At 40.0% G+C, this 27,611-nt stretch overlaps 1 protein-coding gene and 1 pseudogene across 6 annotated transcripts; both read left to right on the top strand.

Annotated features, from left to right (window-relative positions):
* Window position 1: 1 nt before the first annotated feature.
* On the top strand, window positions 2-1,097 carry LOC130571662 (zinc-binding protein A33-like; annotated as a pseudogene).
* Window positions 1,098-2,627: 1,530 nt separating this feature from the next.
* Window positions 2,628-27,611, top strand: tdrd3 (tudor domain containing 3). Of its 6 annotated transcripts, none has more exons than XM_057361503.1 (14): window positions 2,628-2,801; window positions 3,657-3,747; window positions 4,230-4,295; window positions 4,927-5,087; window positions 11,456-11,597; window positions 14,148-14,219; window positions 14,360-14,509; window positions 14,974-15,123; window positions 15,671-15,842; window positions 16,609-16,731; window positions 17,556-18,403; window positions 18,601-18,726; window positions 26,984-27,087; window positions 27,309-27,611. In XM_057361503.1, exons 1-13 carry the CDS (start codon window positions 2,764-2,766, stop codon window positions 27,077-27,079), a joined length of 2,235 nt encoding a protein of 744 aa, XP_057217486.1. In that variant the 5' UTR covers window positions 2,628-2,763; the 3' UTR covers window positions 27,080-27,087; window positions 27,309-27,611. The 6 variants fall into 6 exon arrangements, with proteins under 6 accessions (XP_057217486.1, XP_057217488.1, XP_057217487.1 ...); XM_057361505.1 differs by lacking the exons at window positions 26,984-27,087; window positions 27,309-27,611 and adding exons at window positions 19,156-19,192; window positions 19,411-19,553; XM_057361504.1 differs by lacking the exons at window positions 26,984-27,087; window positions 27,309-27,611 and adding exons at window positions 19,156-19,192; window positions 19,436-19,548.

The raw sequence follows: 27,611 nt of genomic DNA, 5'->3' as shown, positions 1-27,611 counted from the left end.
AATGGATTCACAACCTGAAGAAGACCTCACTTGTCCCGTGTGCTACAAAATCTTCAAGGATCCTGTTTTTCTGTCATGTGGTCATAATTTGTGTAAAGAATGTCTCCAACAATTCAGGAGAGGGATGAATACTCAAGACTGTCCTGTCCGCAGGAGAAAATCCTCAAGAGATAAGCCTCATTTGTGATCTTGCATTAAAAAACTTGTGTGAGGCATTTTTACAGAGGAGCATTCAAATGACCTCTGTGTCTGAGGAGTCCTGCAGTTGACACGATGAGAAAATCAAACTTTACTGCCTGGAGGATAAAGAGCTTGTTTGTTTAGAGTGTAGAGATTCACAGAAACATGTCAATCACACATTTCACCCCATGAATGAAATTGTTTCATCATACAAGGTAAGACAAGTTACTCTCAGACATCAATGTTTTATTTAGATGAATATGCAAACACGTTTTAACCTTAAATTCAAGGAGGAAATCACTACTGCACTGAAGGCCTGAAAAGAGAAGCTTAAACATGATGAAGAAATGAAAGTGGAGCACGATAGCACGATTGATCACATCAAGGTGAATATTTAGTGTCATGACCAAATGCTTAACACATCTGGTCACTTCATATGTGTAACTGCATGGGTGATTAAACTGAACTGCATCTTGCACGTGTCATTTATTTGGGACGTTAGCAAACCAATACTATATATAGGTTATGTAGGTTTGATTAACATGAAATAAAAACTTTAAATTATTTTATCAGCCCCCGTGATTCTGGATCCCAACACTGCAAATTCATATCTTATCCTATCTGATGATCTGACAAGTCTGAGAAGCACTCGGACCTCGCAACTACTTCCAAGAAATCCTGCGAGATTGAAGCATTCCCGTGTCCTTGGTTCAGAGGGTTTTACCTCAGGAACACACTGCTGGGATGTGGAGACTGGGAACAATTCAAACTGGATTATTGGATTAACCACAGCAACAAACCCAAGGACAGGAGATTTTTTTGAAGATAATGTCTTGTGTTTGTGGCACAGGGATCATAAATATCTCCAGGGAATCCCAACACTCCCTTTACAGTTGAGAAGAAGCTTCAGAGAGTAAGAGTGCCGCTGGACTGTCACGGTAGAAGAGTGTCGTTCTATGATCCTGTGACAAACAAATGTCTTCACGCATTGACAACCCCTCATACAGAGAGAGGGTTTCCATTCTTTTATCATTCTGATATCCACGCTCTGAAGATATTACAGGTTAAGGTGTTCGCTACAGTGGAAATAGCATGATGGCATTAAACTGGTCTCTGTAGGATCACACAGCAAACTGGCCTGTGGTGCTGGTTGATTGGTACCATGATGTGTGTTTGTGTAAAAATTATATGTGTATTTGTATGGAAACTGATTAAAAGAAGCAACAGCAACAAAAACGTCATAATTTGAGTCCTTAAAACCAAGTATTCCCTACCAACTCTTGCTCCTCATCCTTCTGTCTTCCTGTCTAGGGCTGGATTGCATACAGGTAATAAAAAGTGCAAGAAAATGTTTCTTGCGTGTGGGTTGATTGGCAGGTAGGGTGATATCAGCTAAAGTAGGCGATTAAGGTTAGAGCATGATTGATGCTCCATCATATTTCCATGAAAAATAACTATGGGTACAATCTGTGACCACAGTGGTACTTGATCAGATCAAAGTGATTTATTTGGCATATGTCTGCTAAGATGGGCGTAGAAGAACAAAGAATTAAATACAGCTGTGGAGGTAAAAGGATCATTTTGTTTCACTCTGTGAACTACTAACAATATGTTTTAACAAAAATTCAAATAAAAACATTGTTTCTATTTGCAGAGAACGAAAACTGGAATACGAAACAGGTCAAAATAACAGAAAAGACGCTCTATATTTATTGGAATATGTTGTTTATTTCTTGTCTATTGTTTAGTGCCCTCTGAGCAACCATGCTGAGCTTTTTCTCGCCTGTGTTGCTCCTTGCAAGAATAAACTTTTTGAACATTACCCTGAATCTCTTCCAGTGATTTTTCTAACTATATTTTTTCAGACCTCAAATACTACAAAAAAAGGTTCATATTCACTTTAAGCAATACAACAGTAATATGTGTATTGTATTTAGGAACAGTTCAAAATTATTTTTATGTGATAAGCTTGGTTTATATCACGGAACTTTCATGTGTTTTGTTATGCTGTCAGTCTTTCACATTGCTGTTGAATTACTTTGTCACTCCTGAGCTTTGATTTAGTTGAAATTCAACAAGAACAGGCAAAAATACACTTCAATTGAACATTTGGAATGGTCTCTTAATTTTTTCCACGGCTGTATTACTCTTAAGTAATAAGCTTTGTAAACAGACAATATTTGATCCTTAATTTAAATATGAGTAACTGGTAAGACTAGTCTTATGTATTATTTACTACTCTAGTTTTCATATCTTCGTGTAACGTTAATACTACTTGTATGTGTAGGATAGTCGAATTTACACATACGACTCATAATTTCCATAATATATATATATATATTAATTAGAAAAATGAAAATGCCAAAAACTCGTTACAAAAAAAAATGAATTGTGATTTTCGAGTTCTACGTCAGCAAATTTCGACCTGTGACGTGTCAGAAGTTTGCGCCGCACGTCATCGGTCTTTGTGTCAGCAGTAGCAGAAGCAGTATCGGCTAACCGTGCGGGAATAAACGCGTGAACGATACACGATGCGATATCTGACACAGTGATTTATATGATCCTTCATCAGTACACGTGAAGATGTGTGACCTGCGCTCAGCGCTCGTTCATGAGGGCTGGTGAGTCATTCACGCGCACTGACGGCACACTGTCTGCTGTTAGCATGCTAGTCATGCTAGCTAATGTTTACATCAGTTTACTTCATCACATAATAAAAGATGTCGTTTTTTAAAATTATTCCCCCCTCCAGTTTAAGCAACCGCGCACATTTTGTGTCATTTTAAAAGTTTGTGCTTGTTGTGGATTTTAACGTGTTGGTTGCAGTTGGCGGCTAAATGAATAGCACACCATTATTATATATAAAGTTATTGAAATATTTCATTGTAATGTTGTTGTTTGTGTTACAGTTCATTTTTTCTACATCAGCTGTTCAAGTTTCTGACAGTTTAGAGGGAATCTGTCAAGACTGCCCCATGTTTACATAAGCCACATGTTGAATTCAGCCTAAATGAGTTTATGATGAAGTGTTGAGTGTTCTTTAAAGTTATATAGTTGAGTTTGTAATGTCATGTGTTTTGATGGATAGCTTGGAAAGTTGATGATCTCAAACTCTTTTGTGTTAATTATTGTGACTTATTTGATGTTAAATAAATAGCATGAAAAACAATGAATGATGTCTGTAAAATTTAAGATTTATGCTGAAATATTTACAGTACAATGAACACTGGCTCAGATATACACTTTTCTTCATAAACCTTAAACCCATTAATGCGAATAAAAAGTCTGCATTAAATAGCCATGTACAATGGTATGTGTATCGTATGTTGAAAATGCCATGTGGACAAACCCTGGTATTGCTGTGGCACGTGGTTCAGAAATTATGGGATTAAATATGACGATTCTCTTATCACCTGATTTTTTGTAGGTCACTGTGGGTTAAAGCGCCTAAACGTAAAATGTCAATGTATTCTCAGGTACCTGACAGATGAAGGAATCGAGGAGTGTAAGAGTTCTTCAGACACTGAGAAAGCATCACCTGCTCATATCATCCAAGTAGCTCTAAATGTAAGTTTGTCTTTGGGGCCGTTAAAGGAATGTTCAGGGGTCTGTCGAACAACATTTGCCTTTTACAATAGAAGTCTGTAGGGCAAAACATTCTGGAGACTTCAAAAGCAGAAATGTAAAAACACAGAAGATTATTGTGTTATGTACTTTTCATGATGTTGTAGGCAGCTGAATTTATAGTGGGTTTCACCGGTGTCTCTTTTCTTATACTCCCATTATACAAAAGAAATGAGTTTGTCACACTGGTCTTATGTTAACATGAGTTTTTGTGTGTACTTGAATGTTTACTCTGGTATTGTGCCTTGCCCCATTATAATGCTTGCTGTGTAAGCATGTTTGTTTAACAGAACCCAGAACATTCCAAGTTTCATGTTGACCTTTCTTTGGCCTTTCTGTCTTGTGTCATGGGTGTTGGCTCTACACAGAAGCTGGCACACCTTGATGAACGCAGTGCTCATAATAAGGCTTTATATAATCCACAGAGTGATCTGAGACCCATAGGAAAGAGTTTCCTGCCTGCGGACATCAACAGCGGCCGGGTAGAGAAGGTAAGGCATTCATGTGGACACTGCAAATCCATCACCACATAGTCCTCAAACTGCAGGGAATTAGTACACCCAGTGTATGCACTTGCGGTTGACGGCCACAAGGTGACGCTAGCGTGAAAGAAATTCTAATACGACTGCAATGGAAGCACATCAGAGTTCATGTTGCGAATGAACCATTAATTTGTGTTATTTACCAAACCTTGCCTCATGTTCTTTATTGGAAGCTACAAAAGAATGAGGACGCCCCTCGATTGAACAGGTTTGGCTATTTCAGTCAGAACAAATCAGAATGCTACGCCCAACAGTGATGTTTAAGAGCACCGTGTGCTTGCTATTTAACGGTTTGGGGAGGAACTCGTGTCTGTTCTGCCATGAGAATGCCCATGTGCACACATTCAGGTATGCTGTGGGACAACCTGACTGTCCTGCACAAAGCCCACAACAAATGTGAGATAAGAATAGCCAAACCGCTCATACAGAGAAGGGTCTGTTCACATTCTTCTGCTCATACTGTGCATATCTGCCGAGAAACAGGTGCAGCTCCGGCTTTTTTATGTGTCCATAAAGCTAAATCCTTGTAAAACCAGAAGATGATTGCTCGGTCTGGTAACTGTGTCTCGCTCTGTCCCAGCTGGAGGGTCCCTGTGTTCTTCAGGTGCAGAAGATTCGTAATGTTTCAGCTCCTAAAGATCACGAGGAGTCTCAGGCGGCACCCAGATTGCTTCGTGTCCAGATGACGGACGGCCACGTCACCTGCGCCGGCCTTGAGTTTAAACAGCTCTCCAAAATCAGGTGTGTGACCCATCGTTGCAGAACATGGATTTCATACATAGAACTAAATGAATACAGTTGTGTTTTTAATGAAAGAGATCAGGATTATAGTAAATACTGCACAGATTCGATTTATTTGATTTTGATGTATTTTTGTAGCTCAGTTCTTGCGACTGAAATAATGTCTTGGCTTGTCAGACACAGTGAAGTGGTCCAGATTGTCTGGGTTTGATTCATCATAAGTCTTAATGTAATGAGAGCTCCTGTAATTGTCTTGAGACAGACTAAAGGACGGTGTGATGTAGTGGAGAGGCACATGAAAGGGTTTTACTGTGGCATTGGCTCTGAAATGCTCTAGAAGTGCTTCAGGGTCGAGGAGTGCCGTGTCTGATTCCAGGGTCATGTTTCTTCTTTTCATTTACTCTTTCACTCATCAATGTCACAATGAAATGCGGAAAGCAGTGTTTTATTGCACAAAATATGTGAAGATTTCATTCACACCAAGAATGCGTCGCCTTGATTTATGCTTTACTGCAGTGTTTTTATTTTAAATGAGCATTTGAGCCGCTTGTTAGATGGCTTTAGAAATTATTTTAAAGTCCCAGTGAAATTCAAAATGACAATGCCAATTTTTTTGCATGAAATATTGCAGCGTTTATTGTAAATAAATTATCAATGTGTGGGTCATTCTCTTTACTAAAATCATAATCTTTAGTTAAAATCTAAAAATGCACTTCTTAATGCACCATCTTAAATGACGTGTGTTAGATGGCTTGGGCGGAGCATCCGTTAACTCCTACCCTTCAACTGTCAGTCTGCTGCCAGTTCCATTTCAAAATGCAAAATCAAATCACAGAGAAAGACGAAAGCAACTATTTTTCTCATAAGAAATTCCATATCACTCGGAAATGCATCAGAATACGGAAGTAAAAATGATCGAAACTTCCGGTTCACGGGGACTTTAATAGCATAGATAAAAGTCTTGACACACACAGTGGCTCTTGTAACGGTAATACTGCATTTACAAGCGCAAAAATAACTTTTCAGCTTAATACATTTATAATAACATTTTGAATTGTTAAGATGTTGATCTGCCAAGTTAAAATTGTGAATTAAAATAAATGAATGTGCACTTATAACCCGTAATGCTAAGAATCAGACCTGGTGACAAGCCGGCTTTACATGTCTGGAAATATTCTCATTTCTTTCACATCCCTATTTTCTTATACAAAACCTCATTAAATGTGTTTAGTTGTGCTAATAATTATGCATAAAATAATAAACATGAGCATTTTTTAATATAAACTAGGAGACATGGATTTTGTTATGACAAATGGGACTTGAGGACGCCTTTATAACACTTTATCATCACAATAGACATTAAACTGACTTTGTTTTTTTCCACAAACATCTCCATGTTTGTGATTTCTTCGTCTCAGCCTCAGACATAACGGCCACTAACCGTTGGCTAAATGTCTGATGCAGAAGGCACACTTTTCTGGAAACACTTGAGCACGTTTGAAGTTGTCATCCGATTGGTTGCATTTCACAGGATTTCTGGGAGACGTGCGTATCGCGTTCTTTAACGGTCCGCCTGATCTAAGAATTAAGCTGTCGTGTTTACAAATGTAGCTCTTTCCCAACACCACAGAACACAGGTAGTTCTTTTGAACGGGCGTTTATTCCTTTCCTTTGTAGCGTCTTTTCGTTATGCATTTACGCCGTAAGAACTGCAATGAACACATAAATGCATCTGCCGATAGTACAACATCATACAAACAGACAAAATACAAAATGACACATTGAGCACATTGAATATACATAACAAATATCTCGTTGGCTGCTTGTTGTGAAAGAGATCTTTAGTCTGTTGTTTAGGTAGCAATAATAATCTTATACCGTCAATATTAGCAGAGCCTCACGAGGCATCCGCTCTTCCTCAGTCCATAGCGCCAACTCTTAAGTTCGTCACTTCCGCTCAATGCAACACACTGTCGCGTCATGCATTTAAAGTAAACAACATAACAAAACATGTGATTTTAACATATTAATATTCGTATCATGAGTGCATTAAATGAAATAGACAAATCGTGAAATCATGAATAGATTGATTAGCAAATCATGAACAATTAATTATTAAACAAATCATATAATTATTAAACAGATTACACAGCAGCACTTACAACAAAGGTTGCAATAAGAATTCATCACGATCGACTAAACGCTATATTCTTAAAAGTGTGCAGGTCACGGCATAAACTTATAATCATTGTTGTTGCTGTTAACTTTTGAGACGTTCGTGAATGCACACCGGTCTGTTACTGCGGCCACATTTCCACGCCTCTTTACACCGGATGCAACCGGTGCCAACGCGACAAAAGATATTTAAAGTTTTGTCCACCCCGGATGCGGCGCGGCACAACAAACCCATTAAGAACAAGCAGGTTGTCATGTCGCGTCCGGTGTAGACACGGTGTTAGTTAAACAATACTGGAAAAAACTTCTCAATAAATAAAAAGCAAAGTTTTTTTAATTCAATAAATAGGAAAACTGGTATAGAGTGAGCGTCGTGTGAAAGTATTGTAACACAATGATTGATGTTTTAGAGGGAGTAACACAATAAGTGTTTGTCTGCTTGATGTTGTGCTCTCAGGTGGAAATCGGACACGCTGTGGTCTTGTAAAGCTTTTCTCTCAGCTCAAACTCAAACCCAAGTGACCTGTTCTGCTCTCTTCTCTTACTCCCCTTCCTTTAACCCCAGTCTGAGACCACCCGATTGGCTGTAACCCCACCAATCCCTCGTCTCCGTTACTGCTCTGGTTGGGCATCAGCCGTCGTCGTGGCGATCGGCCAGCGGATACAGGTGGAGTTTGTGTTGTCGCGCTGCCGCGCTGTTTGAAGAACAGAGCCCCTTTTATTCCAGCGGTCTCTCTCTCTCTCTCTCCATCCATCCCTGTCATTGATCTTACAGAATGAAACTGTCCACTGTTCATTTCAACTTCATTCAATCACACGAAATCTGACGTTTCTAATGCTTTAAACACCTTTAATAATTATATTTACCCACACGGCTTATATTGAGAAGTCATTTTTTCAGAACTTTTTACTCTAATTTGATTTTGAAGAGAAGTTCCAGGTCCAATATAAGAGGTAAAAAGCCATTATACCATTAAAACTGTGGTAAATATTCATTATGGTGGAGCTCTTCTAACACCCTAGCAACTCCACAGAAACTGTATTAACGTTTGTTTTCTTCAGACAATGTGAAACGACATGATTTATATTGATATTGATTTTATTTTGGTTGGTAAAGACACCTTTAAATAAAAGATGGATGTCAGAGCAGAAACTGTACAGATCAGTAATAGGAGCTTCTGGATTAGACGGTGTTTTTGACGGCTTTAGTTTTCGTATCAGTGCCTTTATCTTTTAAGCTGTCGAATAAAAGCAAAGTTTGCCGTGTTCACATCACACAGTGGCGCCGTGAATCCTGTCAAAGTCCCAAGACGTCTGTAATGAGAGGCTTGAGAAAGTGAGACTTGATCAGTGTCTGTTCTCTGTGTGTGTGTGTGTGTGTGCGCGTGCGTGCGTGTGTGTGTGTGTTCATGTTTGTATATCCCGGTGGGGACCTAAACCTGAATACACACCAACACATGGGGACTCGTGTCACCGTGGGGACCAAAATTGAGGTCCTCATGGGCAAAAAAGCTAATAAATTGTACAGAACAATATTTTTTACAAATCTAAAAATGCAAAAAGTGTTCTATGATCTTTAGGGTTAGGGATAGGGTATAGAATATACAGTTTGTACAGTATAAAAAACATTACGCCTATGGACTGTCCCCAGGGGATAGTCAACCAAAGCCTGTGCGTGTGTGTGTGTGTGTGTGTTTGTGTGTGTGTGTGTGTGTGTGTGTGTGGTGATTGTGTGTGATGTGTGTGTGTGTGTGTGTGGTGATTGTGTGTGTGTGTGTGTGTGATGTGTGTGTGATGTGTGTGTGTGTGGTGTGTGTTTGTGTGTGTGATGTGTAGTGTGTGATTTGTGAGCAGCAATTTTCTCATATTTAAGGCTTTTAGTACTAAAAAAGTGCATTACTATGCAGGAATGGCGATAACAGCCTCTAAGTTATTTCTGCTTCCATGAAGTTGAGGCTCCATCTATGATCTTGGCAGTGGTGTAAAGTATTGGAGTAAATGTACTTAGTTACTTTACTTAAGTATCTTTTTGGCTACTTTGTAGTTGTACTGAGTATTAAAGATATTAGCAACTTTTACTCTCTACTTACTACATTTTTGAACAAGTATATGTACTCTTTACTCCACTACATTTGTAATGACTAATGCAATTACACATTACATTTTGCATGCACACTATCTTATAATTAATATTGCCATTTACAGGGCATGAAGGTACTACAATCTTGTGGATTTTGCCATAACTTACAAAAACTTGTCAACATGGCTTCTTTATATGAATATGAGTGCAGTATCAGGTAGATGTCAATCGCTGGCGGTTTATACAGGTTAGCCCTTACCCGCTATTTCTACAGTAATATATTGGCAACACTGTTGCCAGCTAGTTACTGTAGGTCACACATCTACAAAAGCTCTTATTTTTAAAACTAACTCTTCCTAAATGTGCTCTAAACATGTTTGCTCAAAATTTGACCATATGGTGGGACTATTGCCATGAAGTGATGTAAACCAGTAAAAAGAATGTATAGTATTTCAATTTTCAAAAGTGCTCTCACACTATATAGACAAAATATTAACCTATAGAATGAGTCGGACACAGAGAAATGAACAATTCACATATGAATCTCAACAATGGTGACAATCAACTGAACAGCTTCATGCTGCAATGCATGCTGGGTACATAGTACAAAACTCATTCATGATTGTTTGTCACCATTGATGAGGTTTGTATGTCAAGTGTCTAACTGTGTCTCAATTGCAAAGAAAGATTTTCTGACAGAGATCTTTCCATTATAACATGTAATCACTTTACCAAACATATCTTAATAAATCTTAAATGCTATATTATTATTATTTAATGATTGAATTCTTTCAGATGTATCTTCAGTTACTAAGCAAACATAAAGTTGCGGTTCCTGTAAAGTCCCTTTCCGTGTTATTGTATAAGTGTACATTTTAAAGCTACAAGAAAGTCAAAGAGTCCAACCAAAGCAAACACTGATCGCCATAATGGTGACTTAAAACATAATTGAACCACTATGAACTAGAGTTAAATCTCAATAAGATCTTACACAGATGACAGAAATAAAGTGAAAGTGGTGTCTGTAATATGTGAAGATGTTATTGATGTTTGTGTTTAATTCTCCTCTGGTGAAATCTTGACAGATTTATTGTGTTCATCTGATATTTACACATGTTCATCTAAGACTGTGTGACTTAAGTGCATTAATAGATTCTTAAATAATGTAACTTCAAACAGCCATTGCAGTAGTTTACTGTAAAACACCTACAGTAACTAGCTGGCAACAGTGTTGCCAATATATTACTGTAGAAATGGCAGGTAAGGGCTAACAGTGTATGAGAAATGAGGACATGACTGAAGCTGGCAATGAAGCCCAAACCAGCATGTCCAGTGCAAAAAGGCTTTGACTTTTTGATTTTACTTAACATTACTTTATTTATCCGTTATATTGAAGAGACCTTTTTGAATGAGTTTAGTTTACTTATGAGCACTTGAGCTTAAATGAGACTTAGGGTGTTTGTAATGACGTAGGTTATGGTGTCGACCATGATTTGTTGCAATTTTGAGGTGTTCAGTCTTATTATGATTTAAGAAAATAATGCGATTGCTCACCTCACAAATCAACTGTTTCTAGTTTTTCACTGAAGTGTCTCTTAAGTGTTGAGGACTAGTGCTGCTTTGAGCCTACATTCAGTATGAGTAAAATACTCAAGTACTGTTAAAATCAGATACTCAAAGACTTTTACTGAAGTTGTTTTGGAATTGGTGACTTGTAACTTGTAATGGAGTAATTTTCACTGCAAGGTATCTGTACTTTTACTTAAGTATGGTTTTCAGGTACTCTTTACACCTCTGCTCGCTCGATCCATTCCTCCTCTTTAATCTTTAATTAAAGTCATACAGGCGGTTCTTAATCCCAGTTTACAGCGAATGCCCCGCACTTTCTGAAGCTGGGTGCAGATTGACAGCCGGGAAATAGAAGCAACCGCAGCGGAGAAGTGCAATTATGAGAACATGCTGAGTCTCTTGCCACTTTTGGGAAAGTCATCACAGGCACCAAATGAGGACAAAATACCTCATTATGTGTGAATCGCATGAAAGCTGTCAACAGGTCATTTTTCCCCTTTCATTTTTTTAATTGACATTGATCTGATTTCTGCTTCACTTTCAGTCTGAACACTCCGCCTGGAACCAAAGTGAAGCTTCTGGGAAACGTCCAGGTTAAGAACGGAATCCTGCTGTTGGACGATTCCAAGATTGCCGTTCTTGGAGGCGAGGTGGATCACATGATTGAGAAATGGGAGTTGCAGAGGGTGAGGTGCCTGTTTTCCTTTACACTTCATTAGATATGTAGAATATTATCTGTACATCTTTCAAAAAGGAGTCGTATCATGAAAACGTTTGATGCGCAGTGACATACTTTCATGTTCAACACACCAAACTCCCAGAAACATTTACACATTTACACATCAAAGACTTTTAAGAGCTCAGCGTTATTGTTACTCAGTCCACACGCAAAGAGCTTAGCCAATCATCACAGAGGTCATTTAGTGAAGTCTCAAAGATACCGCCTGTTGAAATTTGAAGGTCAGCGAGAGGTTGAACGATGGTCGTGAAAAACGGAATAAGACGATTTTACTCCTGAACTACACCTGTAATGTTAAAGTGATAGAAAAGTGCAGAATCTGACTTTCTTAAAGATGAACATTCAGTGAAGTCACTGACTCTGTATCCATCTGTCATTCTTCATCTGTTATGTTTGAGCAGGGATGGCAGATCTGCAACAGATGGTTTATATGATTTATGATGTTTAATAATAATCAGAACACCAGATAGCTCGAAGACAGTTTTATTTAGAACTAATAAGCTCTCCTCACTAATCAAAAACATTTACTTTTAATCAAAGTGACTGAGTGCAGCTGTGACACGTCAGAGGAGAACTGGCCCTCCCGGCTGAGTCTGGTTTCTCCCGAGGTCTTTTCTCCATTTACAGTGAGGGAAATAAGTATTTGATCCCCTGCTGATTTTGTAAGTTTGCCTACTTACAAACAAATGAAGGGTCTATAATTTTTATGGTGGGTTTATTTTAACTGATAGACACAGAATATTTAAAAAAATCAGGGGAAAAAAATGTTATATAAAGGTTATAAATTGATTTGCATTTCAGTCAGTGAAATAAGTATTTGATCCCCTACCAACTAGCAAGAATTCTGGCTCCACAGATTGGTTATGTGCCTATATGGACCACAGATTAGTCCTGTCACTTTAAGAAAGTACTCCTAAATCAGCTTGTTATGTATATAAAAGATGCCTGCCAACAGAATCTGTATCTTCCAGTTCAACCTCTCCAACACCATGGTCCAGACCAAATAGGTTTTAAAGGATGTCAGCGACAAGATTGGAGACCTGCACAAACCTTGAATAGGCTACAGACAGAAGCTTGGTGAGAAGGAGACAACTGTTGGTGTGATTATTTGGAAATAGAAGATATACAAAATAACTATCAAATGCCCTTGTTCTGGAGCTCCCTGCAATATTTCCCCAATGGGGTAAAGATGATCATGAGAAAGGTTAAAGATCAGCCCAGAACTACACGGAAGAAGCCTGTTAATGATTTCAAGACAGTTGGGAACACAGTTAGCAAGCAAAACATTGGTAACACATTGGTAACACGCTATGCCACAGTACACTGAAATCCTGAAGCACCCGCAAGGTCCTCCTGCCCAAGAAGGCCCGCCTGGCTCGTCTTAAGTTTGACAATGAACATCAAAATGATTCAGAAAAGGCTTTGGCGAAAGTGCTGGCACTGCTGTGAGACCAAAATGGACTCCTGTGTTTGGAGGGAGAGAAATGCTGACTATGAGCCCAAGAACATCATGTCTACAGAGAAGCACAGTGTTGGAAACATTCTGCTTTAGGGCTTTTTCTCTGCTACAGGTATACAGGATGACTTCACCGCATTGAGGGGCTGAGGGACGGGCCAGTGTACCGTAAAATCTTGGACGAGAACCTCCTCCCCTTAACTAGGTCACTGAAGATGGGTCATGGATGAGCCTTTAACATGACAAAGACGCAAAACATATTGCCAAGACAACCAAATAGTGGCTTAAGGAGAAGCACATTAAATGTCCTAGCCAGTCTCTAGACCCTAGTCCTATAGAACCTCTGTGAAGGAGGCGAAAACTCCAATTTGCTGAGCGACAGCCAAGAAACCTTAAAGATTGACAGAGGAGTGGACTAAATGTATCCGGACACATGTGCAAACCTGGTGACTAACTATCAGAAATGTCTGACCTCTGTGCTTGCCAACAAGGGTTTCTCCACAAAGTACAAAGTTATGTTTTGCTTGGGGATCAAATACTTATTTCACTGACTGAAATGCAAATCAATTTATAACCTTTATATAACATTTTTTTCCCCTGATTTTTTTTAATATTCTGTGTCTATCAGTTAAAATAAACCCACCATAAAAATTATAGACCCTTCATTTGTTTGTAAGTAGGCAAACTTACAAAATCAGCAGGGGATCAAATACTTATTTCCCTCACTGTATTCATCTTTGGAGTTTTGGTTCCTCGCCACTGGGTCGTGTTAGCTTGCTCACCGGGAGACCGCTGATATTAGATTAGCTCAGGTTTCTGTTAATTCTATGAACATTGCTTTATTAGAATGGTCTTATTCTTTCCACACCATGTACTTTACTGTATTCTATCATTATCTTCCTGTAAAGCTGCCATGAAACAATTCGACATTGCTATATAAATAAAATTGACTTGAATATTTTTATTCTGGTGTCAGTTGTTTGTGTTGAAGAGCAAAAGCGAACGTCTTCGCTAATGAGATGTTCTATTTTATCACAAAAGAGTCTCAACAAACACAACCGGAGGAACGTCAGCGCTGAGGGGGGACCACCTCCTTTTGTTCCGTTAGGACAGGTAAAGACATGACTCTGTGATACTTTTCTTCAAACAGGATTTGTGCACATGCCTTAACATGTTCAATGTTTATGTGCGGGCGACCCGGGTTCATTCAGGAATCTCACTGGTATATATGTTGTGATGTCATTTCCCATCAGAAGTGTGCTCATAAAGAGCAGGTGGACAGCAGAGCTCTAGACCAGCGGAAAACCCTTCAGACCACCAACGCCACCAAAACCACCGAAGACAACGATGAGTTTGCCAAACAGAGAACGGCAGCCATCGCGGAGGTGGCCAAGAGTAAAGAGGTTTGTCCACACGTGTCATTTCATCGTGAAAAACTAAGTAAATTAGGTGTAAAGATGATGTGAAAGACTAGCCCACCCACACTGAGAATCTGATCAACATTTACAGGAGGGGTTTCCTTCGGAGTTTACAGTCATTTCATGTATGTCGTCTGTGAGAAGGAACGAGAAATAACTCGCGCATACATATACAAGACTTACATTTTGGTTTCCCGTGATACAGAATCAACTTCAACATTTTATTTCGAATTAATATGATTTTTCATCCCCTGCAATTAAAGTTCAACCTTTTAATAAGTTCTATTGATTGAGAGAGTTGATTCTTGTAACCGGTCCTCAGGTCATCTGTGAACTTGATGTTCTTCAATCTTTGATTTTCAGGCTGTGCTTAGAAATGTACAAATGTATCATTTCAGCATCAGCTTTAGTTTTTTGTGGACTCATGTTGTTGTTTGGTGTCTGGACAGGCTCGTACGTTTGGTGGCGGAGGGAACGCCGGTGGAAATCTCGCCAATCCTGGTTACACCTATAAGAACCGAGATGTTTATCAGAGGAAGAGAGATGAGCAAGAGAAGCCGTGGACGGAGAGCAAATCGGAAGGAGTTTACAGGGATTTGGTAGGAAGCAAACATGATGACACACACTGGTGTTTTGCAAACGTCTTGGCTGAATTTTTGGGTGAACTGTCCCTTTAATGCAGTAAACAGCGTGAGAACGTCCAGATGGAGTAAACACACACATTTGTACGTTTGCCAGAATCCAAATGACATTTCTGCTTGTTATCAGTGTTTTGTTCCAGCATCTCGTACATTAGCACAGTGAATGCTCAAAAGTACGTTCTAAAGCTGAACACATTTAAGGTGAATTGGACGGTGGACTGCCAGTCAGACGTCACCCAGCGTCTGACCTCACTGATGCTGAAAGTTTCTCTGTTGGTTCATAATTGTTTTAGTCCAGTTTCTGCAAAACATCATCTCAGGTCTCTGAGAATTTCTTCTTACGTGAGATTGTTTCTCTGTAATGCCAGTAGAAAAGCTTTCGTAAGCCTTCTGTGGATAAACGATCGGCTGATGACTGACATTCACAATAATAATGTTTGATTGAATAATAATGATTGTGATGCACATGTGAAGTTGATCATCAGACGTGTCTTGTTTTGTGAAGGTCGATGAGCGAGCTCTCGGAGACATCATGGAAATGGGTTTTAACCGAGAAGCGGCCAGACAGGCCCTGCTGGACAATAATAATGATGTGGAGGTGGCGCTCAACTCTCTTCTCACCGCAACTAACCAGCTCAAGACGGCTCAGACGGAGCAGAGCCGTCCACCTGCTCGAGGTGAGCTTTTAAACAGTTTCATTTACGGTTTTACATAGTCAACAGTTTTTTAAAACGCATTTTGTATGAAATTTGTGTGGACTCATGCCATCACATCATTGTTTTAGTAGGATCTGTGCCAGTGATGATTATGTTTAGGGGTGGAGCTTCATTATTCCTCTTTAATAAATATGTGATTCAAATTCATATGAATTAGCCACTAATTAGCCGCAATTAATTTGTGCGCCAAGAGCGACGCACATTTTCTAAATAATAAACCTCTTCTCACCCTACATGTGCCAAAATTCACACTTTTGAGTTTTTTATTTATTTACTTATTTGTTTGTTGGTTTTATCTACTCTGCACAAAATGTTCTAAAATGATTTATGTTCGTTAGAGACGAGTAAAATCATCAATATTTTATGTTCTGCACCAAAATGTTTGTTGTTAATTATATTTTTCGGTAACACTTTACAATAAGGTGCTGTTAGTTAACATTATTAGATGCATTAACTTACAATTAACAATTTAGTTCTTCAGTATTTATTTAACCCTGCTGATGTTAGTTCACGTCAATACAGTCGTTCATGTTAATTCACGGTGCGTTTGATTTTAATAATGTATCAGTAAATACTGAAATTAACATGAGCTAACATTAATAAATTCTATATTAGTATCGTTCATTGTTCATTCATTTTAGCTAATGCATTAACTAATTGTTAACAAATAGCACCTTACTGTAAAGTGTTACCGATTTTTCAATCTGACATGAGTGATTTGTGCCAGGAAAAGGTCGTGGACGCGGACGCTCGAGACAGGGTGAGGATGAGGAGGCTGGAGGAAGACCATCAGCGCCCAGCACACTGTTCGACTTCCTCGAGTCAAAGATGGGAACATTTTCTATTGACGGTAAAATGAATGAGATTTTACCTGCACTGTTTTACCAAACAAATGACCCTTTGAGGTCATTTAATCATCATTCCACAGTGTGTGCAGTCTCACATCAATACACATCAATTGCACCTCGAAAAACAATAAAGCTCTCTTTCTATTCCAGTTACAAAAGCATGAATCCAGGTATCAGTACATTTCTGTACGGGTAGTGTATTTAATCTCGTCTCACGTTGAATTGTCAGCGGGCTTCAGAACCGCAGTTAAACAGATGGCCGGGCCCAAATGAAGAGCGTTCTATTAGTCAGCTTTAGATAAATCTCTCTCAGGCCGCTAAGCTCTGTCTGACATATGGCTAGAGGAGAAAACAGACAGAGCCAATATGTGTTTTCCAGCGCAAATCTTTTCATATTCAGTATTCTGATTCTGGTGAAGTGTGCCATGACGTCTGTGAGTTTGGCTTTTCATGAGTCGTTTAGTCCTCCAGGAAGCTCACCACACCAGTCATTTCACGTTTTACCTTTTGATGTTTCTCTTGTAATTCTTCTCCAGCGCTGCACGCCAGGATGAATCAAACGCATGCTCCAGTTTCACACAACACACATAAGTGTCTGTGCTTTAACTAGGGCTTAGAAAAATATCCATGTTCACATTATATTTAGATTATATTGCTGAAGATGTAAAATTACAACATTATGAATATTGCAGTGGATTTAATGTGATATTTATTCGAGTGCTTGGTCACCCATAAATATATAATATTGATACCCAGTGAAGTTAAAAAAATGAGAAAATTGATAATTGGCAATAATCCTAAGAGTTTTGTCCTTTTCTTCCTCTAGAGTCCAAGAACCAGCCATCACAACACGACCATCAAGCTAAGATGAGCTTCACGTACACATCTGATCAGATGTTCAGAGACGCCCCTCATTCCAGACAACAACCTCCACGGAATGAAGGACGCTCGCAGAGGAACGACAGACCTCCACGCTTCCAAAAAGACAGAGACTTTACTAAACCCAGTCCGGCACCGTCTTCCGCCCTCTCTGGACCACAGAAAGAAAGAGATGGAGAGAGGACAGAAAGACGAGGGGCCGAACAATGGAGAAACGACAGTCGAGATGCTAAAGGTTCACATATAAACTCCTCAGGACGGTGCAGGGAACAGCAGGGTCCCTCTGGAAGCGTCCATCAGGCCTCAAAGGGATTCCAGCAGGAATCTCGTAACGGTGGATGGAGAGAGCAGGACGGCCCGGGAAGATCCGATGCTCCGTCCTTTAAAAAGAAGCAAACAAATGGACCCAAGTTCTCAAATTCTGCTGCGCCGGCCTCAGACCCCAGAGGTAGATATGAGCCCAACACCAGAAAGAAAGGCCGGCCCAGTTCGGGCTACTTTGATCGTACCCAAGATGCATCGGGCGGCACAGCTGTGAAAAAAGACTGTACAGATGATGGGGGATCGGGTCAGTTCAAAGGAGGCGTCCACCTCGCCAACGGTGTTACGGAACATAAACGGAGCGGTCCAATCAAAGCACAGTCCACAGGCCCAAAACAGAGCAACACGCATAACTCCACCCCCAAGAAAAGATCCGGTCCGATCAAAGGTCCGAGAGATCCGGCGGACACGAACAGTCATGCGAACTGGAGGGCTGGCGACCAGTGCTTAGCGCTTTACTGGGAAGATAACAAGGTCAGTAAATAGCCTTCATTTCAGGTTTCTTTTTTCAAGACACTTTAAAACTTTAGGTTATGATATATGACCGCTTTCACGTGTGAAATAAAACACGAAAGTTTCAAACCCTTTCTAAAATAAGAGTCAACTTGAATAATCGGATTTTGAGGTGGTCATCAGATCAATAATTGATAGGAATTGTGTGCTTGCTGTAGTTTTATCGGGCGAGGATCGACGCGGTCCACCCCTCCGGCTCTACAGCTGTGGTTGTGTTCAGTGACTATGGCAACTGTGAGGAGGTTCTGCTTCACAACATCAGACCTCTACATGAGGACGTATGGGTGAGTAACAAACACTATCTCACTTTCTTCTAGCTGTGACTGAGTCTCCTGTAGTTTGAAACAGTATTATTTACACAACAGCTTACTACATTCAATTTGTGGTTGGGCAAGATAAATGTTTAACAAGGTTCTGTTTAAAAGTAGCTTATTACTGGAAAAGATCAAAAGGAATGTGTAACGGGTCTCCAGACAGGTCACTTAGTGTTTATGTAGTGTACTTAAAGGGATAGTTCACCCAAAAATTCTGTCATCATTTATTCTCTCTCATCTGGTTGTAAATCTGTATGTGAGTCTTTCTTCTGTGGAACACAAAAGAAGATATTTTGAGAAATGTCTCTGGGGTTTTGTGTTCATACGATGAAAGTCGGTGGGGTTCAGTGTTGTTTGGTTTCCAACGTTCATTAAACAATCTTCTTTTGTGTTCTGCAGAAGAAAGAAAGTCAGACAGGTTTGGAATGACATAAAGGTGAGTAAACGATGAAAGTATTTTCATTTTTGGGTGAACTGTCCCTTTAAGGATTATAATTATATTAGATACAGTATAATGACACAATTCATGGGGGCTTATGTGTATTTGTACTGATCATTTTAAATTCACAACACTTGAAATGTTAAGAAATCATGTTTTGTGTGTGTGTGTGTGTGTGTTTTGTGTGTGATGTGAAACTGTATTTGCCGTATTAGTAACATCCTGCTAACTGATCTGCAGGAAGATGAAGATGTTTATTATGAGAGTTCTCTAGAATTTCGACGAGGAGGAGACGGACATTCTCGCCGCCCTCGACCCACTCAACAGTACTACCAGCCGCCACGGGCGAGAGACTGACACACACACACACACACACACACACAATGAATTTGATTCGTTTGGCACACCAATAAATCGTTTTTTTTGTAAACTAACACACTTAACATGTTAGTTGAACTGGATTCATGGTTCACGACTAGTTGAGGTAACTACTGCAAATAAACTGCTCTGTTATTCTATAGATTCTGTAGGAAACAATAGAAATGCAAAGATCTTCTCTCCCGTGCAGTCACGGGTCCACAGGACAGCGACTCTAATGCATGTTTTCTTCTCAAATTCTTATTACTCTAATGCACAAGAAAAAACGTAAATAAATCATAAATCGTGTTTTTAAAGCATGTAACGGTAATGAAAACGAGAATTACAAATCAACATCTGTCTGCATTACAGCAATGAGAATTTGATCATAAAACAATTCACAAACACAATTCAGCCTCAGTAAATCTTAACGGTTGATGAACAGAAGGTTTATGTTCTTTATGCAAATTCTTGTTTGTTTGTTCACAGTAACGCGGGCGAAATGATGCGATGTTTGAGATCGTCACGTGATAATGTGATGATTTCATGCCTTGTTTAATATTTTTGGCAGGTTTACTGGAAGCTGACGACGTTTTTCAATTCTAAGTATGATAATCTGATCTCTGTATGAAGAGATGAAAGATCATATCTCAGAAGTGTAAGGGCTTGTGTTAATGCGAATGACTGCTGTACACAGTGAACATTTGTAAAGAACTTGATATGAATTATTAAAGCGCTACGTTCTTTTCTTCAAACTGCAATGTGTCATTTGTGTTCGATCGCAGCGTTTCATTCCTGCGCCTCTGAAATCACAGATTTGTTCAAATAGCGACCAAACGTGTTTCTCTGTGCAATTCCCAACCATTTTACGATGTGGCTGAATTTCTATGTGCAGTATGTAAGTCATTTGAACAAAAATATGGAGAAAGCAGATGATATAAAATGTACGAATTAGCTTCGGTTTAAAAAGGAAAACATTGCCATGAGATTGTGTCGGCTTCTCAACCGCATCGCCTCGTCTTGCATTGGTTCAGCAAACAAATAGTTCCACCCAAACCCGCTCAATTGGTTGAGGCAGACATTTGCATGTTAAATAGATCAAACAAACAGAGCGATGCTTTGAAACCGTGACTTCATGTGAATTATGTCAACTCGGTGTTAAGTTAAACTAAGTTTACTCGCACAGAGAAAGACGGAAGTATTTAAACATCTGAAAGTTGACATTCTCACGTGTAACTATTCTACGTTTTACACATGGGAAACTCAAACATGAAGTCCCACGTTCAGACGCTGAGCGGTTAATGTTTAGTCAGGTTTACATGTTCTCTGTGTGTCTGCCATCTGTTGAAAGTACTTGGTTTTTATCGTGAACCCAAACACTCCGCGCTTGTGTGGTCTGAAGTTGATCAGATTGATTTGTGAAGTCAGATGTGTGTGTCTTTTATCAGCAGCATCAGACTTCTGCGTGTCCTCACTCCAGGATCATTTGTTGCGGTCGGTGAAGCGAACACACACAGAGGAAGATGATCGCGTCCGCCTGAAACCGAGATCTTGTGGTGGGCTGATATCATTTGTCACTTTACAAAAGACATTATGACCAACATTCCCGTCCACGCCGACGACTTCGCAGCAGTCAAAACATGAACTGTTGACGACATTAGTGAAAAAATGAGTTGTAAATGAACAGGAAAACAGAAGGGGTGTGTTGTTGGGGGAGAGTTCATGTGTGTGTGCATGTTGAAGTTCTTGATTTGCATATATAAATAATTCATAGCGTGTGATATGGAGTCCATCTGGAGGAGTCTCAGTCTGACAGAGCGCTTGTACTTTCATTCTTTTACTGATTAGTCGAGACAAATTACATTACAAGCGTTGGGACAATGTGAGGACCTCTTTTATCAAATAAACTTTGAAACGTGAAGTTTTGAGCGCAGAATTCATCTTGGTTACGACAGCTTTCACGTGCTTCATGAAACATCCGTATACCAGTAGTCCCATTGAACAGGTGATCAGATGTTAATAAATGTCCTCATTTCAATATCACACTAATATAAATTGACATGTGCGAAGCCTTGTCCGCAGAGTTACGACACGGAGGAAGGTTACCCGGCCAAGAATCTTTTTCAGTCTGTAGGCTGAAAGTCTGACCTTGGGAATTCTATCGAACCCTCTTGTGTTGTTTGGCAGCTTGAAAACTGAATAAAAAGTTGGAATAGAGAAATTTCACACCAAAAACACTCGTTGACATCGTAATTTTAAACAAATTAACGTTTTAAATAAGTTTCGAAGGAGAAAATATCTATGAAAATTACTGTCGTATACTTAGTATTTATTAAAAAAGATTTTTTTTCATTCCTAGTGTTTTAAACCTTACCATAGTTAATATTACAGTATACTACCGTATTTACTATAGTCTATTAATTAACTACAGTTAATCGTACAGAACACTATAGTATACATTCAAATGTAGTACTTTAATATACTACATTTTACTATAGTAAATAAATACAGTATTTTTTCATGTGGAGAATGGGCCGACACAGAAAGGAAAAACAAGGCTTCTTGAGAGTGAAACATCCACCTAACTCAAAAACTTGTGTACATTGAAACCTGATGTGAGGTTTGATTGTATCGCCACGGCTCACATCCACACTGAGAAATGCCAAGTTTTCACAGTGGAACAAACTAAGTCTAAATAGGAATTGAGCACCAAAACTATGTGTGTTATGTTTCTTAAAAACGATTCATGCACTTCAAATTTGTGTAAAATGGACGGGTGTCAGATAAATGTCACATTTGTATCTGTGTTAGTTGCCGAAATATTTATTTTTCTTGATTTCTTTTTACACTTTAAATATGAAGTGTTTCATCTGGGCTGGTATTATAAGACACTGAGCTTTGCAGATATTAAACTGTGAGCGTAATACACAATCCAGCGACACAAATCCTCGGGATAAACGTCGCTGAACTAGGATCACTTAAAGCGGTGTAGAGAAAGAGGTGTTTTTATCATGTGCACGCACCGGATGAACTGTCATGCGCAGTGTTCCTTTAACCCAACACTGTTTAAGTGCGACTAGTTGAGAGTTATTTTCAGTCCTGCTTCTCTTAAATGCATGAAACATCAGTTTGTTAATGAGATTACAATGAAGTCACGACACCAGCAGTCACACTTTAACTGCTTCTCAAGAGTCTTTGGATTTCTCTTTATATTTAAAGGGACACATCACCCAAAAGAAGATTTTTCATCATTTACTGTATTCATCCTCGTGTCATGTCAAACCTGTATAAGTTTCTTTCTTCTGAAGAACACAAAAGAAGATATTTTGAAGAACGTCGATAACCAAACAACACTGAACTCCATCGACTTTCATCGTATGAACACAAAACCACTGAGACATTTCTCAAAATATCTTCTTTTGCGTTCCACTGAAGAAAGACTACACCTTTAAAAGACACGAGGGAGAATAAATGATGACCGAATTTAATTTTTGGGTGAACTATCCCTTTAACGGACCTTTCGCTTTTTTACTTTTGACATTGTTTTGCATAGACAAGCAATTTTGTAAACGTGTATTACGTAACTTTTTTTTGTCAAATTTGGTTTACTTGAGAATGTCGAGGTTTTAGCTTAGCTAACCAAAGTGTGTCTTGAGTAAGAAATATAAGGAATGATTGATTGAAATATGAAATATAAGGAATGATTGATTGAAATATGAAATATAAGGAATGATATAAGGAAACAATTGTAATATGACTTTCACATCCACACGTGTGTTGTGTTCAGGATGTGTTTCACACGTGTGGATCGGACACAAATCAGGGGTTTGTTCAGAATGACGCAGTGCCACACTGTTGGTCTTACATTTGTATTTTGGTGACATGAAAATTCTGTGTTGAGTGCTGCGGCTTACACGGATGACCTGCAACTCCTGCCAAAATGTGCAGTGTGAAAACTGTATCCCACAATGCAATGCATTCAAAATGAGCTTGCATTTCAATCGTGATAAACGAACCACAAGTCTTTTTATTTATATAAGTACTCATTTGAACATTATAAAGCAAAAATCCAAACGCAACATGATGAAAGGTGTGAGATATTGCTATGAGATCACGTGATGACAATGTAGCATACTGTTATGTGAAATGTTTGTCATACTGCGTACTGTTTTACATACTGTTGTATTATACATGATAAGCAGAATATATGCAGAACAGAGCCTGAGGTCTTGACGTGTCATTTCTTCACGCCGCTTTATTTTCAGAGTTATCATTTGTACACAGCTGATAATGAGATGTACTTTGCATTGAATGATTTAACCCCTTTCCTGCGTGTGAAAATAATATGGAGAGTCTCAGGGGTCCATTTTATCCTGTGTGACCTGAAAATAACGTAGTTTCTCCAAACTCACTCAGCACTGATTCTCTCTCCATCGCCTGTTGTTCTTACTCTTTGTGCACCGACAGAAATGAAATCATAATTGAGATCTCAGTAATATCTCTTCGTTTAGATGAAACAGAATGATTTCTTCTTGTCTGCAGAGTGAGTTAGAGAGATTTTCTATCCACGTTCATTTCACACATCTGTACTTTTAATGAAATAAATGAAATTAGTTTATTTTCATTTCTAGGAGAAACAGACAAATGTCATATTTTAAAGTCACACAATGACTCTCATTAAATCTCATGAGCTGTGAAAGAGAAATCTCTGAGCAGTGTTGTGTTTGTCTCTGGGGACTTTCCTCTGCTCTGCTCTTCCTTCTCTCTCTCTCTCCCTCTCTCTCTCTCTCTCTCTCTCTCTCTCTCTCTCTCTCTCTCTCTCTCTCTCTCTCTCTCTCTCTCTCTCTCTCTCTCTCTCTCTCTCTCTCTCTCTCTCTCTCTCTCTCTCTCTCTCTCTCTCTCTCTGCTCTCTCTCTCTCTCTCTCTCTCTCTCTCTCTCTCTCTCTCTCTCTCTCTCTCTCTCTCTCTCTCTCTCTCTCTCTCTCTCTCTCTCTCTCTCTCTCTCTCTCTCTCTCTCTCTCTCTCTCTCTCTCTCTCTCTCTCTCTCTCTCTCTCTCTCTCTCTCTCTCTCTCTCTCTCTCTCTCTCTCTCTCTCTCCTTCTCTCTCTCTCTCTCTCTCTCTCTCTCTCTCTCTCTCTCTCTCTCTCTCTCTCTCTCTCTCTCTCTCTCTCTCTCTCTCTCTCTCTCTCTCTCTCTCTCTCTCTCTCTCTCTCTCTCTCTCTCTCTCTCTCTCTCTCTCTCTCTCTCTCTCTCTCTCTCTCTCTCTCTCTCTCTCTCTCTCTCTCTCTCTCTTTCGTCTCTCTCTCTCTCTCTCTCTCTCTCTCTCTCTCTCTCTCTCTCTCTCTCTCTCTCTCTCTCTCTCTCTCTCTCTCTCTCTCTCTCTCTCTCTCTCTCTCTCTCTCTCTCTCTCTCTCTCTCTCTCTCTCTCTCTCTCTCTCTCTCTCTCTCTCTCTCTCTCTCTCTCTCTCTCTCTCTCTCTCTCTCTCTCTCTCTCTCTCTCTCTCTCTCTCTCTCTCTCTCTCTCTCTCTCTCTCTCTCTCTCTCTCTCCTCTCTCTCTCTCTCTCTCTCTCTCTCTCTCTCTCTCTCTCTCTCTCTCTCTCTCTCTCTCTCTCTCTCTCTCTCTCTCTCTCTCTCTCTCTCTCTCTCTCTCTCTCTCTCTCTCTCTCTCTCTCTCTCTCTCTCTCTCTTCTCTCTCTCTCTCTCTCTCTCTCTCTCTCTCTCTCTCTCTCTCTCTCTCTCTCTCTCTCTCTCTCTCTCTCTCTCTCTCCTCTCTCTCTCTCTCTCTCTCTCTCTCTCTCTCTCTCTCTCTCTCTCTCTCTCTCTCTCTCTCTCTCTCTCTCTCTCTCTCTCTCTCCTCTCTCTCTTCTCTCTCTCTCTCTCTCTCTCTCTCTCTCTCTCTCTCTCTCTCTCTCTCTCTCTCTCTCTCTCTCTCTCTCTCTCTCTCTCTCTCTCTCTCTCTCTCTCTCTCTCTCTCTCTCTCTCTCTCTCTCTCTCTCTCTGCTCTCTCTCTCTCTCTCTCTCTCTCTCTCTCTCTCTCTCTCTCTCTCTCTCTCTCTCTCTCTCTCTCTCTCTCTCTCTCTCTCTCTCTCTCTCTCTCTCTCTCTCTCTCTCTCTCTCTCTCTCTCTCTCTCTCTCTCTCTCTCTCTCTCTCTCTCCTCTCTCTCTCTCTCTCTCTCTCTCTCTCTCTCTCTCTCTCTCTCTCTCTCTCTCTCTCTCTCTCTCTCTCTCTCTCTCTCTCTCTCTCTCTCTCTCTCTCTCTCTCTCTCTCTCTCTCTCTCTCTCTCTCTCTCTCTCTCTCTCTCTCTCTCTCTCTCTCTCTCTCTCTCTCTCTCTCTCTCGTCTCTCTCTCTCTCTCTCTCTCTCTCTCTCTCTCTCTCTCTCTCTCTCTCTCTCTCTCTCTCTCTCTCTCTCTCTCTCTCTCTCTCTCTCTCTCTCTCTCTCTCTCTCTCTCTCTCTCTCTCTCTCTCTCTCTCTCTCTCTCTCTCTCTCTCTCTCTCTCTCTCTCTCTCTCTCTCTCTCTCTCTCTCTCTCTCTCTCTCTCTCTCTCTCTCTCTCTCTCTCTCTCTCTCTCTCTCTCTCTCTCTCTCTCTCTCTCTCTCTCTCTCTCTCTCTCTCTCTCTCTCTCTCTCTCTCTCTCTCTCTCTCTCTCTCTCACTCTCTCCCTCTCTCTCTCTCTCTCTCTCTCTCTCTCTCTCTCTCTCGGCTCGTTATGTGAACGGCCGCTGAACAGAGGAGCATTGTGGGATAGCAGCCAGTTCGGTCAGACACAATAGATTTGTTAGTCTGAGGTTTAGTTTATGAGACGGACGGGTGGGAGAGTTTAGTGGAGAGGTAAAAGTGTCTCATGCAGTTGAGTGGAGCTCTATAGATGAGGACGGAGGAGGGGACGATCCAAGTGACGTATCGATTTCCTAATTCATTTTAAACAGGTGGCCACCCACGGCGACCCTCACGCATCTATTGTGGCGCTGCACTGTTTCTTCTGCAAAAGAAAGTGCTAATAAGTTAGTGCTTCATTTCGGTGTGTACAATGCATTTAACGTAGCGACTCTAATGCACTGACATTTATTTGGAAATTAGCATTTCAATACAAATGAGTTATTCTGAGTGAACCAAAATAAACATCAGTTTAACCTTGAAAATACTACTTGTTTATGCAACAATCAAAACGTTTTTGCACTGGAACATAATTTTCTTAGTAGACAAACACATTTTCCCTGAGATGTATTTATACAATGGTACTGAAATGGGAAAAAAATCTTTTAAAAAATCAGCAAAAAAATTGTTGATAAATATCTTTATTTTATTTATTTACTTGGTAAATAATTATGCTGAGCATTGGGTGTGTCTTTTTGGGGGGGGGTTGCAGAAAAGTGACAAATGTTGAACTGGGTAAAACTCCGCTCTCATCAATGTCACTTTCTGTGCAGTGGTCCAATCACAGTGCAGGAGGGGCGGGACAAATGCAGCACCCACCAATCAGCGCTTCTTGTACCGCCGGATGTCTGTCTGTCTACATCATCTGAGCATCCAGGTAAGTATCCGTTGATATCCCTGGACTACCACAATATTCATATATGTTGATTTAAACTATCTATGAAATGAGACTATAATAACATTACAATTTTGGCTGATATTCAGTGTCATAGCAACCAGAGCATCTAAATGTCTTTTTATCTTTGACTGAAAGGTTTTTAAAAATGATTCATTGATGGCATTGCTGCCAAAAACATTCTAAGCATTTTTATTTTTAAGGGGGCAGTCGTGGCCTAATGGTTAGAGAGTGGGACTCGTGACCAGAAGGTTGCCGGTTGGATCCTCAGGGCCGGCGGGTAACGACTGAGGAGCCCTTGAGCAAGGCACCTGACCCCTACTTGCTCCCCGGGCGCTGCAGTGATAGCTGCCCACTGCTCCGGGGGTACGTGTGGTCACCACTTGCTGTGAATCTGGATGGGTTAAATGCAGAGGTCACATTTCGTTGCCTTGTACTTGTACTTGTACATGTGCAATGACAATAAAGTTGAATCTAATCTAATATTATGTAGAATGAGTAATTCA

This window comes from Triplophysa rosa, linkage group LG20 (assembly GCF_024868665.1).
Source record: "Triplophysa rosa linkage group LG20, Trosa_1v2, whole genome shotgun sequence".
Taxonomy (NCBI): Eukaryota; Metazoa; Chordata; class Actinopteri; order Cypriniformes; family Nemacheilidae; genus Triplophysa; species Triplophysa rosa.
This window is presented reverse-complemented; position numbering and strand designations above follow the sequence as displayed.